General features: G+C 45.3%; 1 protein-coding gene across 1 annotated transcript in view; it reads left to right on the forward strand.

The window, feature by feature from the left end:
* Positions 1–20,440, forward strand: part of tlr7 (toll-like receptor 7) — a 63,100-nt gene that overhangs the window by 24,227 nt on the left and 18,433 nt on the right. The window contains exon 2 of the mRNA XM_072515523.1: positions 12,478–12,684. Coding sequence (XP_072371624.1) covers positions 12,478–12,684 — 207 coding nt within the window. The remainder of the gene's footprint in view (positions 1–12,477; positions 12,685–20,440) is intronic.

A 20,440-nucleotide genomic window follows, 5' to 3' on the forward strand; every position in this document is an offset into this window, starting at 1 on the left:
CCACACAGGGAGCAAGTACCTCATACCTGTTGGACAAGGTCAAGGGCTGAGGCTCCTCATCTCAGGATCCCCCTACCTGCCTCCCTTGCAGTCGCACCACTCTGTCCCTGACCACTGACTGAATTAACAGTACTTATTCTACCGTGTGTGACTGCCTCCTGAAACAAAGCGTCCAGGTAATTTTCCCCCTCCCTGATGTGCCGCAGTGTGTGCAGCTCGGTCTCCAGCTCATCAATTCTGAGCCGAAGTTCCTCGAGCAGCCAACACTTGCTGCAGATGTGGTCACTGACGGTCTCAATGGGATCCACCAGTTCCACCATCATACATCAACAGCACATCACCTGTCCAGGCATATTCAACTAGTTAATTAATTTAAATAATTTTTTATTTTTTTTATAGAACCTCAAGGATAAACCCGAACACCAACAAAATCACAGCCCTCTCTCGCCACTCACCCGAACTCAGTCACTCACCTAAACTCAGATGCACTCTGTTCCAATCAGCACTCCCATGTCTAAAGGCACTCCTGCCACACCTTTTGTACCCTGCCTGATTTCCAATGAGCCAATAGGCCCGCTCCAGGAAGTGAAGTCTCCAACTGCCACTCGACCTGTAAACTAAGCTCTTTTAAATATGCACTCACCACTCCCAGCAACCCTGCAGCCTATGGCCTGCTCCAGGTACTGAAGTCTCTTTTAAATATGCACTCACCTCTCCCAGCAACCATGCAGCCTGTGGCCTGCTCCAGGAACTGAAGTCTCTTTTAAATATGCACTCACCTCTCCCAGCAACCCTGCAGCCTGTGGCCTGCTCCAGGAAATGAAGTCTCTTTTAAATATGCACTCACCTCTCCCAGCAACCCTGCAGCCTGTGGCCTGCTCCAGGAACTGAAGTCTCTTTTAAATATGCACTCATCTCTCCCAGCAACCCTGCAGCCTGTTGCCTGCTCCAGGAACTGAAGTTTCTTTTAAATATGCACTCATCTCTCCCAGCAACCCTGCAGTCTGTGGCCTGCTCCAGGAACTGAAGTCTCTTTTAAATATGCACTCACCTCTCCCAGCAACCCTGCAGCCTGTGGCCTGCTCCAGGAACTGAAGTCTCTTTTAAATATGCACTCACCTCTCCCAGCAACCATGCAGCCTGTGGCCTGCTCCAGGAACTGAAGTCTCTTTTAAATATGCACTCACCTCTCCCAGCAACCCTGCAGCCTGTGGCCTGCTCCAGGAAATGAAGTCTCTTTTAAATATGCACTCACCTCTCCCAGCAACCCTGCAGCCTGTGGCCTGCTCCAGGAACTGAAGTCTCTTTTAAATATGCACTCATCTCTCCCAGCAACCCTGCAGCCTGTTGCCTGCTCCAGGAACTGAAGTTTCTTTTAAATATGCACTCATCTCTCCCAGCAACCCTGCAGTCTGTGGCCTGCTCCAGGAACTGAAGTCTCTTTTAAATATGCACTCACCTCTCCCAGCAACCCTGCAGCCTGTGGCCTGCTCCAGGAACTGAAGTCTCTTTTAAATATGCACTCACCTCTCCCAGCAACCCTGTAGCGTGTGGCACAGTGGTTAGCACTGGGACTGCGGCGCTGAGGACCCGGGTTCAAATCCCAGCCCTGGGTCACTGTCCGTGTGGCGTTTGCATATTCTCCCCATGTCTGCGTGGGTTTCACCCCCAAAACCCAAAGATGTGCAGGTTAGGTGGATTGGCCACGCTAAATTGCCCCTTAATTGGAAAAGAAAAATTGGGTACTCAAAAAATTAAATATGTGTGGTTTGTCTTTTTCTTGACCCTCTAATGAGGTACTAATGAGTTTAACTTCCTGCTGCAGTAATTGACAGCATTTGAACGAACTGCTTTCATGTGATTGACAGGTAACTGTCACTCTTGGCTGTTCTCCACTTAACAAGAGATCTTAATTTACTTGAAGATTAGTACAATTTCAGCTCTTGATTCTTAACCTGAATAAACCTGAAAAGGACTTGGCAAAACCTACCACATGAACTTAATTCACTACTCACTTAATCTCTGTCTCACTCTGACTTTTACTGATCAGCTTGAATATTGTTAACAGCCAATCCTGTTGTTCATACAGTCCCACGAACCTGTCACATTCTCTAAGAATTGTTCATTATAGGTATATATAGTTGCTGCATTTTCTACTACAGCTGCTGCTACAGGGGCTGGTTTAGCACACTGGGCTAAATCGCTGGCTTTTTTAAAGCAGACCAAGGCAGGCCAGCAGCACGGTTCAATACCCGTACCAGCCTCCCCGAACAGGTGCCAGAATGTGGCGACTAGGGGCTTTTCACAGTAACTTCATTTGAAGCCTACTTGTGTCAATAAAATATCAGACACCATTATTTCCAATTCCAATGTATAATGGGAAGAGGTATATTATGCCACAGTACAGCTACAAAAGGATCAATTGAGAAAAAAGTTACCCCTATTCTACAAAAGAATAACATTGTATTCACATTTTATGAAGAAGAAGAATGGATGCACACGGCCCAGTGGAGTTCCAAGTTGGTACAATTTGTACACCTGTGTAAAATTAAACATATGTCCCAAATTCAGATCGTCTTTGTATGGGTCCATTTAGTACAGACTTATTTTGGAGGTGAAACAGGGATTGGAACCATTTGCTGTAATAGGTTCTGAAATTAATCTTTCATGGATATAGAGGTAATGTTTGTAATTGTTATGCAACATATATTGATTATTTTCTGCTAAAGTTGAGGGATGTTGCCACTGGAAAATAGAACAATTTCCAATATCCAGCAACAGCATTTCTGAATCAGATTGCCCATCTGCTGGCAGTTTTGTTCATTCTGGGCTGCTGTCCACTAGGAATCACGCGTGGAACATCCTTTTCACAGAAACAGACTATTGTCCCATCAGACTGGGTCAGTTTTGAAACCCAATCATGAGGATGAAGGGGCACGGAGGCACTGTGGTTGGCACTGCTGCCTCACAGTGCCAGGGACCCAGGTTCGACTCCGGCCTTGGGTGACTGTGTGGAGTTTGACATGCTCCCCGTGTCTGCGTGGGTTTCCTCCGGGTACTCTGGCGTCTTCCCAAAGTCCAAAGTTGTGCAGGTTATGTGGATTGGCCATGCTAAATAGCCCCTTAGTTGTAAAAGGTTCGGTGGGATTATGAGGTTAGGGTGGGGTCATGAGTAGCGGTAGGGTGCTCTTTCAGAGGATTGGTGCAGTCTCAATGGATGGAATAGCCTCAATCTGCACTGCAGGGATTCTATGATATTCTATGAAGGGCCACATTGTCAACCTAATATAAGAGCAAATACTGTGGATGCTGGTGTGGGGTGGCTTCAATGGGAAATCCCGTCACCTACAAATGCAGCAAAGAAACACGTGGCGGGGGAAAAGGAGAATCCTGCCCCTAAAATAAAAACAGAATGTGTTGGAAAAAGTCACCAGGTCTTCTTCGGGGTTGAGAAGAGTCATATTACTGAACTCAAATGTTAACTCTGTTTCTCTCTCTCAGCACTTCCTGTTTTTATTTCCGATCATCCACCTACTGCAGCAGCACCTTGAAATACCTTTAATCTGAGTGGACCAGGCCCAATACATTCAAATAACTGTGATTCAAGTGGTTGAGTGGATTAGACAGTACAACTATACACTGATAGCCATTAGATATAGTCCTTGGGTTGAAAGGTTTAAGGTGAGGTCAAGGTCTTGAAAGTTACAAATAGCTATGATCAGGTAAATTTTGGGTTGCTTCCACTAATTCGTGAGGTTGTAAAACAGGGCACAAATTTAAGATAATCACAAGGAATCAAAGGGGAAGTTAAAATAACTAAGTAGTATATACTTCGAATGTTAAATTTGCTGCCACAAACAAGGAAATAGATACTTGCTTGGATTAGAAGTATATTCTAGTTATGGAGAGCAGATTGTGGGTTTAGATTTGGTGGCCCATATGGACAGAAATACCATTGAAGGCTTGATGGGACAAATAGATCATTCCTGTGCTATAAGTTCTATGATTCAATGTCAGAACCACGGCATCTCCAATTGTTTGTAACGACAAATAAAATGCAGACAAGTATAAAGTACTGCTCACAGGAATGGAAAATGCACAACACTTATTCCCATGAACGGTTTTGAGGGAAATGTTGAAAGGGACCAAGAAATATTCATCGACTTAACACTCAACATATTCAGTAACTACAAAGCAGCAAGCAACAAAGTCTATAGTGTAGCCAAAATCATAGAATAAAAGTTGCAATCAAACTGAGGTGTTCTAATCCCATTACACCATGATTCCTCCTCCTCCTTCAGGTACCATGCCCTGGCAACTATGAACTTCCATTGGATTGGTCCACGATTATCCTCAGCAAAGTACTGCAGTAGTTTGCCCTTGCCTTCTGCAGTATGGCTGACCCAGAAACTCTCCCACGCTTACCGCCCGCTATCAGGGAGGAATTACAGGCTAATAATCAACCTGTTTAGCCAGGTTATGAATGTACCTCCCATGGTCATCAAGACCGGAACGGGACTCGAACCCAGAGCTTTCAGCCCTTCTGGTCCACTGCACCACAAGCCCTCAAGCGCTGCGATTACTGTTTCCAAACCTGCTCGTCGGGAAGCAAAGAATAGACATTCTAAGAGATGCAAAGGAAAGCAATGAAGCTGATCCTTAGCATCGATGGTTTGAGTTGTGATGAAAGATGAGAATCATTCCAGACTGATAGAGACGTATCTGTGAGATAAGCTTTAGTAGTGAATGGAACGGTAATGAAAAGGACATTGGCCCAGCAATGTTGGAGAAACTGAAAATGGTAGCAATTTTGGAAGTCCACACATGCACAGGAAATTGAAATGTTGCTGTCAGTGAGTTTACATTTCTCTGTACAATGCGTGGCAAAGGTTCCCACAGACTGCTATCTCCATTACAATCATGAATTACAAAGAACAAAGAACAATACAGCACAGGAGTAGGTCCTTTGGCCCTCCAAGCCTGTGCCGACGATGGTATCTGCTTAAACTAAAACCATGTGCACTTATGGAGTCCATATCCTTCCATTCCCACCCTATTCATATATTTGTCTAGATGCCCCTTAAATGCCGTTATCATACCTGCTCCCACCACCTCATCAGGCAGCGTGTTCCATATATTTACCACCCTCTGCATAATAAAACGTGCCTCGCACATGTGTTCTAAAATTTTCCCCACGCACTTTAAATCGATGTCCTCTAGTACTTGACTCTCCTACCCTAGGAAAGAGCATCTGATTATCCACTCTGTCCATGCCACTCATAATCTTGTAGACCTGGGGTCGCCTCCAAACCTCTGTCGTTCCAGTGAAAACAGACCAAGTTTATCTAACCTCTCCTCATAGCTAATGCCCTCCATACCAGGCAACATCCTAGTAAACCACTTTTGTACCCTCTCCAAAGCATCCACATCCTTCTGGTAGTGTGGTGACCAGAATTGTACACAATATTCCAAATGAGGCCAACTAAAGATATGTACAGCTGCAACATGACTTGCCAATTTTTATATTCAATGCCCCGACCGATGAAGGCCACCATGCTGTGTGCCTTCTTGACCACCTTATCCACATACGTTGCCACTTTCAGTGTCCGGTGGACATGCACGCCCAGAACTCTCTGCCTGTCAATATTCAGAAGAGTTCTACCATTTACTGTGTAATTCTCTACATGCATTGGACCTTCCAAAGTGCATTACCTCACACTTGTCCGGATTAAACTCCATCTGCCATTTCTCCAACCAGTTTATATCCTGCTGTATCCTCTGACAATCCTCTTCACTATCCGCAACTCCACCAATTTTTGTGACATCTGAAAACTTACTAATCAGACCAGCTACATTTTCTTCCAACTCATTTATATATACTACGAACAACAAAGGTCCCAGAACTGATCCCTGTAGAATGCCGCTAGTCACAGCCTTCCATTCAGAAAAGCACCCTTCCATTGCTACCCTCTGTCTTCTGTGCCAAAGCCAGTTCTGTATCCAACTTGCCAGCTCTCCTCTGATCCCATGTGACTTCACCTTTTGTACCAGTCTACCATGAGGTACCTTGTACTTGTCAAAGGCTTTACTGAAGTCCAAGTATACAACATCTACTGCCTTTCCCTCATCTATCATCTTTGTCACTTCCTCGAAAAACTCAATCAAATTGGTGAGGCATGACCTCCCCTTCACAAAACTATGCTGTCCATCATTAATAAGTCCATTTGTTTCCAAATGTGAGTAAATCCTGTCTCTAAGAATCTTTTCCAATAAATTCCCTACTACTAATGTAAGGCTCAAAGGCCTATAATTTCCTGGATTATCCCTGCTACCGTTCTTAAACTGGCTACTCTCCAGTCCTCTGAAACTTCACCTGTAGCCAATGAGGGTACAAAGATTACTGTCAACGCCACAGCAATTTCCTCCCCTGCCTCCCTCAGTATTCTGGGCGTAGATCCCGTCAGACCTGGGGACTTAACTACTTTAATGCTTTTTAAAATGCCCAACAACTCCTCTTTACATGACTCAGAATATCTATACACTCTACCCGATACTCCTCATCCACCAAGTCCTTCTCTTTGGTGAATACTGAGGCAAAGTATTCATTTAGTATCTCTCCCATTTCCTCTGGTTCCATACATAGATTCCCTCCAATATCCTTGAATAGACCTATCCTGGGCTGGACTCTCCGTTTTGGAGACTAAGTCCCCACGCCGGTGTGAAAACGGTGGTCTTTCACGCCAGGAAAACAGGCGCAAAACTTCCACCGATTTCCCCATTTTACTGGGGCTAGCAGGGAGGCAGCGTATTGTTTGCATCTCTCGCTGCCGATACGGCCCTGAAAATTTCCGGTTCCGTGGCCGTGCATGTACACGGAGGTGGCTTGCAGCGGCCGCGCCATGCTTCATAGCGGACTCAACCCACTGAGCCGGACCGCAAAAGTAGTGCCCGCTTCGGCTGCTTGCGCGCCCCGGACCACTCGCCCACATGGTCCCCAGCCCCGAATGAAGCCCCCCCGCTCGCAGATCAACCCTCCCCCGACTGTGGCAGCACTGGACTGAGTCTGCAGCCACCACGCGAGGTTCCTGGACGGTATGAGCAGACGTAACCCATGCCATCGAGAACTTGGCCGGTCAGGGACGCAGCATCGCGGGCCTCAGGCAATGGCCTGAGGCCATGGATAATCACGGGGTACACCGCTTTTCAGGGGCGTCGCTCCCGATATTGCTGTCAAAACGATTCTCTGCCCCGTCGCCAAACGCGATTTTGGCGTCGGGGAGCAGAGAATCCAGCCCAGGGTCCTGGCTACCCTCTTGCTCTTTACATATAACGCATTAGAATTTTCCTTAATCCAGTTTGCCAATGATATTTCATGACCCCTTTTAGCCTTCCTAACTCCTACCTTAAGTTCCTTCCTACTTTCTTTATATTCTTCAAGGGCTTCATCTGTCCTAAGCCTTTTAGACTTTACGAATGCTTCCTTTTTCTTTTTGACAAGGTTTATAATATCCCTCGCTATCCAGGGTTCCCTATACTTGCCGCCCTTATCTTTCGTCCTCACGGCGGCACGGTGGTGCAATGGTTAGCATTGCTGCCTCACGGCGCCAAGGTCCCAGGTCCGAACCCGGCTCTGGGTCACTGTCCGTGTGGAGTTTGCACATTCTCCCCGTGTTTGCGTGGGTTTCGCCCCCACAACCCAAAGATGTGCAGGATAGGTGGATTGGCCACGCTAAATTGCCCCTTAATTGGAAAAAATGAATTGGGTACTCTAAATCAGTGTTTTTCAAACTTTATTTCCGGGACCCAACCCGGCCGATCTACATGATCCACGCCGGCCGACCTTCGCGACCCATGCCGGCCGACCTTTGCGATCCACGCCGGCCGATCTTCGTGATCCACGCCAGCCGATCTTCGCGATCCACGCCAGCTGACCTTCGCGGCCCACGCCAGCCAACCTTTGCAACCCACGCTGGCCGACCTTCGCGGCCACGCCAGCTGACCTTCGCGACCCACCATTTTCTCTTCTCTGGTTTGCTGCTGACAAAATGGAGGAATCACAATTGCGCCCAAAGCACGTGATGTCAATGTTTGGGGGAGGCGTGACCTGCTCTCTGCCTCCCTTCAGGCAGGAAGATTACATAGATTTTTTAAAAATCTCCTGCGACGCCGATTGCGCAAATTCGTGGGCAACAGCCAGCTTTTTTTTACAAGTTCAGGGGGGGGGGGGGGGTTTTACTTGATAAAGTTTAACAGGAAAAAAATGCAGAAACTGAAAATGTTTTCATCCTCTAGAAATTGGAGGTTCACCACATTTCACCTAAACATTACAATTAAAAATGTAAAAAAATAAAAGACGCTTAAAAATCAATTAATTGATAAAGCTTCCAAATACGACCTGCAGGCACTTTGTTTTGGAATTTTAACAATGCTGGCTGCGGACGACCTTCAAAAAGGCTGTGACCAGATTTTTAAAAAATGCGACCGCACTGCGCATGTGTGCCCGCTCATCGGTGCGCATGCACAACGCATGCGCACCGATGAGCGGGTACACGTGCGCAGTGCGGCCGTATTTTTAAAATATGTTTGTGGCCATTTTGAAGGCCGCTTGCAACCCTTACTATTAAAAGCCGGCTGCTGCAGCTGTTGCACGTGGATTTGCGCGATCGGGAGCGCCGCGGCGGACGGCTCTGCGGCCCTCCCGACACCTGCCCACGATCCACCCGTGGGTCGGCCCCCAACTTTGCAATGCCTGCTCTAAATTTATTTTTGAAAAAATCTTTCGTCCTCACAGGTATATGCTGGTCCTGAATTCTAATCAACTGACATATGAAAGCCTCCCACATGCAGGATGTTGATTTTCCCTCAAACAGCCTCGCCCAGTCAACACTCTCCAGATCCTGCCTAATGCTGTTGTAATTAGCCTTCCCCCAGTCTAACACCTTCACCTGAGGACCACTCTTGTCCTTATCCATAAGCAGCTTAAAACTTACAGAATTATGATCACTGTTCCCGAAATGTTCTCCTGCTAAAACTTTGATCACCTGGCTGGGCTCCATTCCCAGCACCAGGTCCAATATCGCCCTTTCCCGAGTTGGGCTATTTGCATATTGTTTCAAGAAACCCTCCTGGACGCTCCTTACAAATTCTGTTCCATCCATGCCTCTAGCAATAAGCGTGTCCCAGTCAATATAGGGAAAGGTAAAATCACCCACCACAACAACCCTATTGTTTATGCATCTTTCCAGGATCTGTCCGTATATCTGCTCCTCTATCTCCCACTGGCTGTTAGGCAGTGTGTAGTACCCTCAACAGTGTGACAGCACCCTTCCTATTCCTGAGCTCTACACATATTGCCTCACTGCTTGAACCTTCCAAGGTGTCCTCCCTCAGCACAGCTCTGATATTCTCCTTGACCAATAATGAAACTCCCCTACTCCTTTTGCAATGTGCTCTATCCTGCCTGAAGCATCTAAATCCTGGAATGTTTAGTTGCCAAACCTGTCCCTCTTTCAACCACGTTTCTGTAATAGCAATATCATAATTCCATGTACTAATCCAAGCTCTAAGTTCATCTGTTTTACCTGAAATACTCCTAGCATTGAAACTAATGCACTTCAGCCCACCAGCCCCGCTGCATTGAACAACCACTCCCTGCCTGCTCTTCCTCTTAATCTTACAGACCTTAGTTATTTCTCCCGCTGACCTACTGCTTTGGTTCCCACCCCCCTGCCATACTAGGCAGTTCGATCTGTCAATCAAATTGATAAGAACTTCCAGGCTAATGCTATTTATTAATCATGTTGTAGAAACCCTTGTTTTGAATGTGGTGTATCTTTCTTTTAACAGCATAATTACTGTGAATCATACTCTCACTGGCTTTGAAAATCTAATTTTACATTGGTGGAATGTTGGGACTTCAAATATCAAAGTTCACCAGAGTAAAGAATTACCTATATTTAATTTTTAAAAATATATCTTTTTTCTTTTTCTTAAGTTTGTTAATTATTGTTTCAGCTTCTATCCTAATCCTATCATTGTTACTTACTTCACTTTCAGAAAATATAAATTAGAAATGAAAGGATTCAATGTTTGTAGTTGCTCAAAACTAATCATCTCAGCCCCAGGACATCACTGCAGGAGCTCCTCAGGGTTGTGTCCTAGGCCCAAGCATCTGCAGTTGTTTCATCAATGACCTTCCCTCCAATATAAGGTTAGAAGTGAGGTTGGTTGCTGATCATTTCACTTAGCACAGGGCGAAATCGCTGGCTTTGAAAGCAGACCCAGGCAGGACAGTAGCACGGTTCAATTCCCGTAACAGCCTCCCCGAACAGGTGCCGGAATGTGGTGACTAGGGGCTTTTCACAGTAACTTCATTTGAAGCCTACTTGTGACAATAAGTGATTTTCATTTCATTTCATAGTATTGCAACCACTCAGACATTGAAGCTGCCTGTCCTCACATGCAGAAAGACCTGGACAACATTGAACGTTGAGCTGATAAGTGGCAAGTAACATCATAGATTATCATAGAATTTATAGTGCAGAAGGAGGCCATTCGGCCCATCGAGCCTGCACCGGCCCCCGGAAAGAGCACCCCACCCAAGGTCAACACCTCCACCCTATGCTCATAACCGAGTAACCCCACCCATCACTAAGGGCAATTCTGGACACTAAGGGCAATTTATCATGGCCAATCCACCTAACCTGCACATCTTTGGACTGTGGGAGGAAACCGGAGCACCCGGAGGGCACACACGGGGAGGATGTGCAGACTCTGCACAGACAGTGGCCCAAGCCGGAATCGAACCTGGGACCCTGGAGCTGTGACGCAATTGTGCTATCCACAATGGCACATTTGTGCCACACAAGTGCCAGACAATAACCAAAACCACCAAGAGTGAATCTAACCAACTATCCTTGGCTTTTAATGGTATTATTGCTGAATTCCCTGATCATCAACAACCTGGGCATTAACATTTACTAGAAACCTAATGGGACCAGCCATATAAATTCTCTGGCTACAAGGGCAGGTCTATGATGGGGAATTTTGTAGTGAGTAGCTCACCCTCCTGACTCCCCAAAGCCTGTCCATCATCTACACAACGCAAGTCAGGAATGTGATGGAATACTCTCCATTTACCTGGATGAGTGCAGCTCCGACAACACTCAAGGAACTTGACACCATCCAGGACAAAGCAACCAGCTTGATTGGTACCCAATCTACCTTGAGCATTCCCCAACCTTGCATGGTGGTGGTCCTGTGTACCACGTACAAGATGCAACAGCAACTCACCAAGTCTCTTTTCACAGCATATACGAACATAAAAAATAGGGCCTGTTGCTAATCAACATGATCATATTTGACTTGGGCTTCAACCAAAAATATGTCTATCAAGCTTTAAATACATCCTTTCCCATCTAGGTGGTAGGGGTCATGTGTTTCGAAGGTGCACTCAAAGGAGGTTTAGCGAGTTCCTGCAGTGTCTCTTGCAAATAATACACACTGCTGCCACTGTGCATCGATGATGGAGGAACAAATGTTTAAGGTAGTGGATGGGGTGCCAATCAAGTGGGTGACAAGTGAAGACAAGCTTCTTGCATATTGTTGGAGCTGCATTCATCCAGGCAAGTGAAGAATATCTCATCACACTCCTGACTTATACCTTGTTGATGGTGGACAGATTTTGGGGAGTCAGGTGAGTTACTCGTTGTAGGATTCCTAGCCTCTGACCTGCTCTGATAGCCACAGTATTTATATGTTGGTCCAACTCATTTTCTAGTCAATGGTAACCCCCAGGAAGTTGATGGTGGGGAATTCAGCGATGGTAAGGTCATTAAATGTCAAAGGAAGACGGTTAAATTGTTTCTTGTTGGAAGTTTGGCACAAATATTACTTGCCATTTATCAGCTCCAGCTTGAACATTATCCAGATCTTGCTGCATGCTGGCATGGCCTGATTCAATATCTGAGGAGTTGCAAATGATACTGAATATCGCAATCATTAGCAAAGAACTCAATTTCTGACTTATTATGCTGGGAAGACCATTAATGAAGCTGTAAATGGCTAGGTCTAGGTCACTGCCCTGAGGAACTCCTGCAATAATGTCTTGGGGTTGAAATAACTGACTACTGGATCTCCTGCGACGTAACATGGGGGGGGGGGGGGGGGGGGGGGGACGTGTACGAACGAGGTGGCTCCCACTAGATTACTGCACGTTTTGCCCTTTTATCTCAGTTTCAAGGGGTATATATTTTTGAAAACCCACATAATTAATGGGATTAATCCTATATGATTGAAATGCCCAGACAAGTCAGGGGAACCAAGGTGAACAGCAGAGGTTCGTCAACAGAATCGGAGGCCTCTCAGAGGTCATCGGTCTACAAAATGGCAGAGGCAGCCTCTGGGGCTCCAGCCATTCCACTAACAGCCAAGGTGCTTTTGAGTACCTTGCTGAAGGAATTTGATAAACACTGACAGGTTGTTTCAGAGGACCTCCGAAAATCAAAGGAGGAGGCTTTGACCCCCATCCGATCGGCTCTTGAGAAGACCAATGAAATTGTGAAAGCCTTTGGAGCAACGATAAAAAATATGGAAGTGGCACTTTCGAGACACAGTTATCTAATTGACTCACTGAAAGTGGAGATGTCTTTGGTGGCTGAAGTAAATAAATCATTGAAGGCCAAGGTAAATAATCTAGAGAATCAGTCCAGGAGGCAAAACATTCTAAATGTGGGGCTGACAAAGGGGATAGAAGGCCCAATGCCCACGGAGTATTGTGCAGAGATGTTGGGTAAGAAGATGGGGGAGGGTGGCTTCACATCCCCTGAGTTGGACCGAGCCCACCATACACTCCAGTAGACGCCTCATCCTGAGGATCCACCACATGCAGTAATAGTGATGTTCCATAGCTTCAAAGAGAAAGAGCGGGTTCTGAGATGAGCGAAGGAGCATCAAGGCTTCAAATGGGAAGGCCACGCCATCAGGTTTTAACAAGACATGAGAGCAGAGCTGGCAAAGAAGAGGGCTATGTTCAACAAAGCCATTGTCGCCCTGTATCAAAGTGGAGTCCGGTTCGGTGTGGGGTACACGGCTTGGATTAGAACGAATTACAATGGAAAGGGCTATTTATTTGATGCACTGGGAGAGGCAGACTTCTTTGTTAAGAAACATGGGCTGGGCGCAGTTGATTGAGTTTTTGGGGTGTTGGGGACAGGCAAGTTGAATTGTTGAGGCTCCATGTTTATTCTTGCATTTTCCTGTTCTTGTTGGGGTAGAAATTTCACAGTTTGGGCTTAGGTTTGTGGTTCAGTTTCATGTGGGATTCTGTTGTGTTTGTGATGTATATATATATAGCTCCCTGAAGGAGGGCAATGGCTTATGGGGTTTTAGTATTTTGTGGTTTGTAACCATTTTTCTTTTAGTAGTTTTTTAGACAATGAGAATGAGTTCTTGTTTTGCTTAGGTTTGTCAGAAGCAGATTTTAGTTGTTTGTATTTGCCTTGCCTTTGTTTGTATGTGTATTTGAGTGTAGTAGTATTCAAGGATGATGGCGAGGGGGCTGGTGGAGGGTGGGGGTAGTTTGCTGATGTTACCTGCAGATTTTTCTTTGTTTCGTCTTGTGAGTTGGTTTGGCGGCCATCTTGGGTGGGCCTGGTTGTCATACCTTTTATGTATCTTTTGGATAATCTCTCTTGGTGGAAATGGCTGACTCCAGATTGAGGGGATGTGGGAGACCCCCAATTCATTTTATATACTTGGAACTCTGAATGGCCCAGTGGAAAGGTTGAGAATATTTTCTCACCATAACAGTTTCAACTCCAATGTGGTGTTATTGCAAGAGACTAATTTTCGGGTCAGTGACCAGACACGGCTGCGGATGGGATGGGTAGGATAAATCTCCTAGTTTCAATGGGAGGACCAGGGATGCCACAATATTAATTAATAAAAGGGTTAATTTTCTGCCTCTAATGCCTTGGCCAACCCTAATGGCAGACATTTTATTATCCCTGGCTCTCTGGTGAGAAACTCTGTTGGTTCTGGTTAATATCTATGCATCAAACTGGGACAATATGAATTTTATTAATAATCTGCTGGCCTCCCTCCCCGATTTAGATTTGCATCAGCGTATTCTGGGTGGGGATCTAAACTGCGTTCTGAACTTTAGTCTAGATCAGTCCAAGCCCAAATCTCTGACTCCATCAGGGACAGCCAGAGGTTTGTTATTTTTCATGGAGCAGATCAGGAGGGGGAGGGGAGGGGTAGATTCTTGGCGCTTTTTGCACCCAGTTAATAAAGATCTTTAATTTTTCTCGCATGTGCATCAGGTATACTCGCGGATCAATTTTTTTGGGGGGGTTAGGTAAGTCTCTCCTCCCTTCTGTGGTGGCTGCTAAGTACTCAGCGATTGTGATTTTGGACCATGCCCAGCAGTCTGTTGATTTGGCACTCGAGTCAGGTCTCTCCCAGCGTCTCTCATGGAGGTTGGACACTTCATTATTAGTGGAAAATAAATTTTGTGAACGCATGTTGACTGCCATTGAGGTTCACTGCCATTGGGGACTACATAAAATTTAATAAACGTGAGTCAATTAATCTCACCTTCCACGCCGAGGGTCCTCAGGGGGTAGATTATCTCTTATAAAGTGCACATGGTAAAGACAGCGAGGGTGGAGCAGCAGAGGCTGGTGGAGTCCATTCTTGAGGTGGACCACTAGTACTCACTTGCCCCTACCCCAAGGTTATTGGAAGTAGGAAAAAGCTGTAAACTGAATTTGAGCTATCTTGGAGGATCAAGCAGGCTTTGTTAAGTGTCGACAATTGTCGACCAATCTCCGTCGCCTGCTAAATGTTGTCCTTCTCCCCTCCTCGGGAGGTGATTGTTTCCCTGGATGCCAAAAAGGCAGTTGATAGAGTGGATTGGGAATATCTGTTTGAGGATTGGATTTGAGCACAATTTTATTTCCTCCATTCAACTATATAGAACCTCCACCGCTAGTGTTCGTACAAACGCCCTGAACTCTGGTTACCTCGTGTTGAATAGGAACATGAGACAGGGAAGTCCAATGTCTCCGCTCCTGTTTGCTTTGGCAATAGAACCGCTCGCTACAGCACTGAGGTCCTTTATTAATGGAGTGGGATAAATTGGAGAGGGGTGGAGCATCGGGTGACCCTTTACGCGGATGACCGACCTCTCTATATTACGGACCCCGTACCCCCGTTGGACGAGATAATGAATCTGCTTCAGATTTTTGTCTCTTTCTCTGGTTACAAGTTGAACTTGGACAAGAGTGAATGCTTCCCGGTCAACACCCCCAGGAGGAGGGCCCAGCTGTTTGCCAGTTTTAAGGAGTTGGTGAAGAAATTCTAACTGTCTGTTTCCAGTCTTTTCAGGTACTTTCAGATTTGCGATATTTCGCGCAAGGCTTTCCCCTCCTTTCTTTTGGCAGCACCCTCTTCCCTGTTGAAGAGAATTTTGTCTTTGGCCCGGTCTGATGCAAGGGACTAGTTAGGGCATATACGGCTATATTGTCTCAGCAGACTCCACTCTATTGAGTGAGCGGAGGACGAAATGCGAGGGTGAATTGGGTCCTGTTTTGGATGGCGAAGTGTGGAATGAAACCCTTCACGGGGCCAATTACACATCTTCATATGCTTGTCTAAGTTTGTTTCAATTCAAGGTGGTGAACAGAGCACATCTGACTAAAATGAGGATGAGCAGATTATTCTCTGTGGTGGAGGACAATATGAGCGCTGCTATCAGGGGCTGAACAACCACACTTATATATTCTGGTCTTGTCCCAAGTTGGTAGGCTTCTGGGCTTCTTGCTTCAACACCATATCGGAGATACTCAATGTTGATTTGGATCCATGTCTGCTGGTGGCCGTATTGGGGCATCAGTCTCGCACCTGTGCTTCAGTCAGGGGTGAAGGCAACTGTCCTCGCCTTCGCCTAGTTGATAGCCCAGAGACAAATTGTGCTTGGATGAGGCCTCCTACTCCCCCTCGATCCTTGGCTTGGTTGGGTGACCATATGTCTTTCTACATTTGGGGACAGTTAGGAACACCATTAGAGGATCAATGGAGGGGTTCCACCCAAGATGGTAACCATTTATTTCCTTTTTTAAGGAGCTGTCAGTTGTTCGGGGATTTAGTTTAGTTTTTTGGTTAAAGTTAATAAGTGTTTTTGCTTGCTTGTCTCTTTCTTCTATTGTGTAAATGTGATTAATTGTTTTGGATGCTTTTGTTTAATATGAAACATTTTCCTAAACATATTTTTTAAAATATAAATAACTGACCACCAACAACCACAATCATCTTTCTTTATACTAGGTTTGACTCCAACCAGTGGAGACGTTTTACCCCTTTTCCATTGACTCAACTTGACTTGATGCCACAAAGTCACATGGTGCCTTAGCAGTCACTCTCACTTCACCTTTTGTTCTAGTTTGGACCAAGGGTGTAATAAACTAGAGCTGGGCTGCCCGGGCAAAACCCAACTGAGCATCGTGAGCAGATCATTGTTGAGCAAGTGCCAATGGATGGTAGTGTCGATGACACCTTCCAACACATTGTTGATGATCCAAGAGTAGACTGGTGGGGCAGTAATTGGCCAGATTCAATTTGTCCTGCTTTCTTGTGGACAGGACATACATGGGCATTTTACCCACTTGTTGGGTAGATGCCAGTGTTGAGACTGTACTGGAGCAGCTTGATTACTGGCATGACTAGCAGAAATCTTCAGTACAACAAACATACAAATTAGGAGCAGGACGAGGCCATTCGGCCTCTCAAACCTGCTCCGCCATTCTTTAAGAACATGGCTAATCTGATGCTGTCCTCAATGCCACTTTCCTGCCTACCCCCAATACCCTTTGACTCGCTTGTTAATCAAGAATCTATCTACCTCAAAATATTCATTGATCCAGCGTCTATTACTCTCTGGGGAAGAGATTTCCACAGACTCATAACCCTCTGAGAGAAAATAATTCTTCTCATCTCCACCGTAAATGGGAAACCCCTTATTTATAAACTGCCCCCTAGTTCTGGTCTCTCCCACAGGGAGAAATCTCCTCTTAGCATTCACCCTGTCAAGTTCCCTAGGGACTTGTATGTCTTGGATGTTTCAATAAAATCACCTCTCATTCCTCTAATCTCCAATGGATAGAGGCCCAACCTGTTCAATCGCTTTTCTTAAGACAGCCCTCTCAACCTAGGAATCAGTCACATGAACCTTCTTTGAACTGCTTCTGATGCAATTATAACCTTTCTTAAATAAGTAGACCACAACTGTATACAGTCCCCGAACAGGTGCCGGAATGTGGCGACTTGGGGCTTTTCACAGTAACGTCATTGAAGCGTACTTGTGACAATATGTGATTATTATTATTATGTGGTCTCACCATTTCCTATACAGTTGTAGCAAAACATCACTAATTTTATATTCCATTCCCTTGCAATTAATGACATTCAATTTGCCTTCCTAATCACTTGCTTCTTCGACATACTAACTTGTTGCAATTCATGTACCTGGACACCCAAATCCCTCTGTGCCTCCAAATTATGTAACCTCTTTCTATTTAGATAATATGCTACTTTTCTATTCTTCCTGCCAAAGTGGAAAAGTTCACATTTTCCCACATTTTACTCCAAGTGCCAAATTTTCATCCCCTCACTTAACCTATCTGTTTCCCTTAACATACTCCTTATGTCCTTTTCACAACTTACATTCCAACCTATGCGTTAGCAGCAACTTTAGTAACTATACATCGGGGGTGGCACCGTGGTTAGCATTGCTGCCTCACAGCGTCAGGGACCAGGGTTTGATTCTGGCCTTGGTGAAATTTGTACATTCTCCCAGTGTCTGCATGGGTTTCCTCCGGGTGCTCCGGTTTTCTCCCACAGTCCTAAGATGTGCAGGTTAGATGGATAGGCCATGCTAAATTGCTCCTTAGTTACGGCGATAGGGCTATTTATGCCGACTCTCAGTTTACTGTTAGCTAATCAATCATGTATCCATGCTAATATGTTACCCTCTGTACCTTGAGCTCACATTTTGTGTAGTAACCTTTGATGTGGCATCTTGTCAGATGCCTTCTGGAAAGCTAAATATGCCACACCACAGGTTCCCCTTTCTCCAGAGTGCTTGTTACTTCCTCAAAGAACTCTAATAAATGGTCAAACATGATTTCCGTTTTACAAAACTATGTTGACTGTTCTGGATTGCATTGAGATTTTCCGAGTGACCTGCTTTCGCCTTCTTAATAGTGGATTCCAGCAGTCCCCAAGTAACCAATGTTAATGTCTGGCAGTTTCCAGCTTTCTGTCTCCCTCTTTTCTTGAAAGAGGAGTTACATTTGTTATTTTCCAAACAGATTGTACCTTTCCATAAACTAAGGAATGCTGTAAAATCAAAACCAATACATCCACTATCTCCGTAGACACCTCGATTAAGATCCTAGAATAATGTCCAACAGCACCTAGAGACTTGTTAGCTTTTACTTCTAATAGGTTTTTCAGTACCCTTTCACTGGTGATTGTAATTGTTTTAAGTTCCTGCTTCCCTTTCACCTCCTGATTCACATATATTCTGACATGCTTATTTGTATCCTCTACGCAGTAAAGACAGGTACAAAATATCTGTTCAATTCACCCGCCATTTCCTTATTTTCCATTATTAATTCCCTGGACTCACTCTCGAGAGGACCAATGCTCATTTTAGTCATCCCTTCCCTTTTTCAATTCCTGATTTTATTTTACTAGACAGACCTAAAAATGGTGAAGCTACAATACAAGATAGAATGTATGCTAAACAATGAAAGAAGTATACTGATTTGATCTTTCTAGCTAGCTTTCTCTTGTACTCTAATTTCTATCCCCGTATTATTATTTTAGTCATTATTTGCTGTTTTTTTATATTTTGTCAAGTAACGCTAAAAAAAAAGATATGCTGTTGAAGTTTTTCATCTTGCACTCATCAGGACAGATTCACAAGAATACCAATTCTAAAGGGAACAACAATTTATAACAAATAAACACTTGAGGGCAGCCATTCCCTGGTTCATTCCCCATAACAATGACTTTACCAATCAGAATCAATCTGCCTGGTTTGAATTTAAGGAGTTATTTCATAACATTCAGGAAAAATATGTTCCAGTGAGAAAGAAAAACTCTCGGGAAGGATGCAACAATAAGGAAGTTAAAGATAATAAGAGCACACAATTCCGCAAAGATTAATGACAGGCCAGAAGATTTGACAGAATTATTATTTGGTAGTACAGAACTTGAATGATCTCATAGTCATTACAGAGACATGGCTGCAAGATGACAATGTCTGGGAACTAAATATTGAACAGTACATAAAGTTTCAGAAGGACAGGGAGCTCTCAAAAGGTGAAGGCGTAGCTCTGTTAATTAAGGATAATAGAAAGAGATTATCTTATTTCTAAAGATCAAGGTGTGGAATCAGCTTGGGTAGAGATAAGAAAAAGTAGCGGTAGGAGGTCACTTGCCTGTGCACTTTATAGGCCCCAAATTGTTACTACATTGTAGGATGGGTATACAAGAAGACATAATGCTTGCAGGATCATTTAGCTCTTGTCCACAAAGTATGATTCTTTAATTGTTTATCGTACATACTGAACTGTGTTGTAGCTTCACTGGCTTAGCACCTCATTTTTTGGTATGTCTGGTGCATTCTTTGGCGTGGTCTCTATACTCTTTATTGAACCAAAATTGTCCCTGGCTTAATGATATTAGGGGATATGCCAGGCCATGAAGTTATAGATTAGGGGCGCAATTCTCCGGAAAAATTTCTAAGATTGGCAGCGAGTGGGAATTGCCAAGAGCTTCCCTCCGCTCTGACCAGCAAGGCTGGCAACCCAATCAACATTAATTGGTCCACTTAACAAGGCCTCATGGGCCTCTCGCTACAAATGAAGGCTCGCCAACTCATTCACCGGCACCGCGCTCGCCAGCCCCGGTAACAGGGTTGAGCAGCACATTAGCTGCACTTGCTCAGCCAACCCTAGCCAGCTCGCAACAATGGCACCGAGGAGACCGGCCACAAGATTCGGGGATACTGACATGGGGTGGCTGCTAGACACTGTGGAGGCCAGGAGGGATGTCCTGTTCCCCCGAGGGTCCCGGAGCATCAGCAACAAGGCATCCAGTGCTGCCTGTGATGAGGTGGCGGCAGCTGTGAGTTCGGGGAGTGTGGCCAAGAGGGCTGGTCTTCAGTGCGGGAAGGTCAGCGGCCTACACAGGGCAGCACGAGTGAGTAGACACCAACGCTCCCACCTCCCAGTGCGACCCCCCACCCTCCATCCACCCCTCCCCCTTCAACCCTCCCTCCACACCATCCCTTCCCACCACTGTGGCATGTGGCTAACGATGCCCCTCTATCTCCTCAGGCAAAGCTCTACCATAATCATCGGGAGAGGGC

This window comes from Scyliorhinus torazame, chromosome 8 (genome assembly GCF_047496885.1).
Source record: "Scyliorhinus torazame isolate Kashiwa2021f chromosome 8, sScyTor2.1, whole genome shotgun sequence".
NCBI classification, from domain to species: Eukaryota; Metazoa; Chordata; class Chondrichthyes; order Carcharhiniformes; family Scyliorhinidae; genus Scyliorhinus; species Scyliorhinus torazame.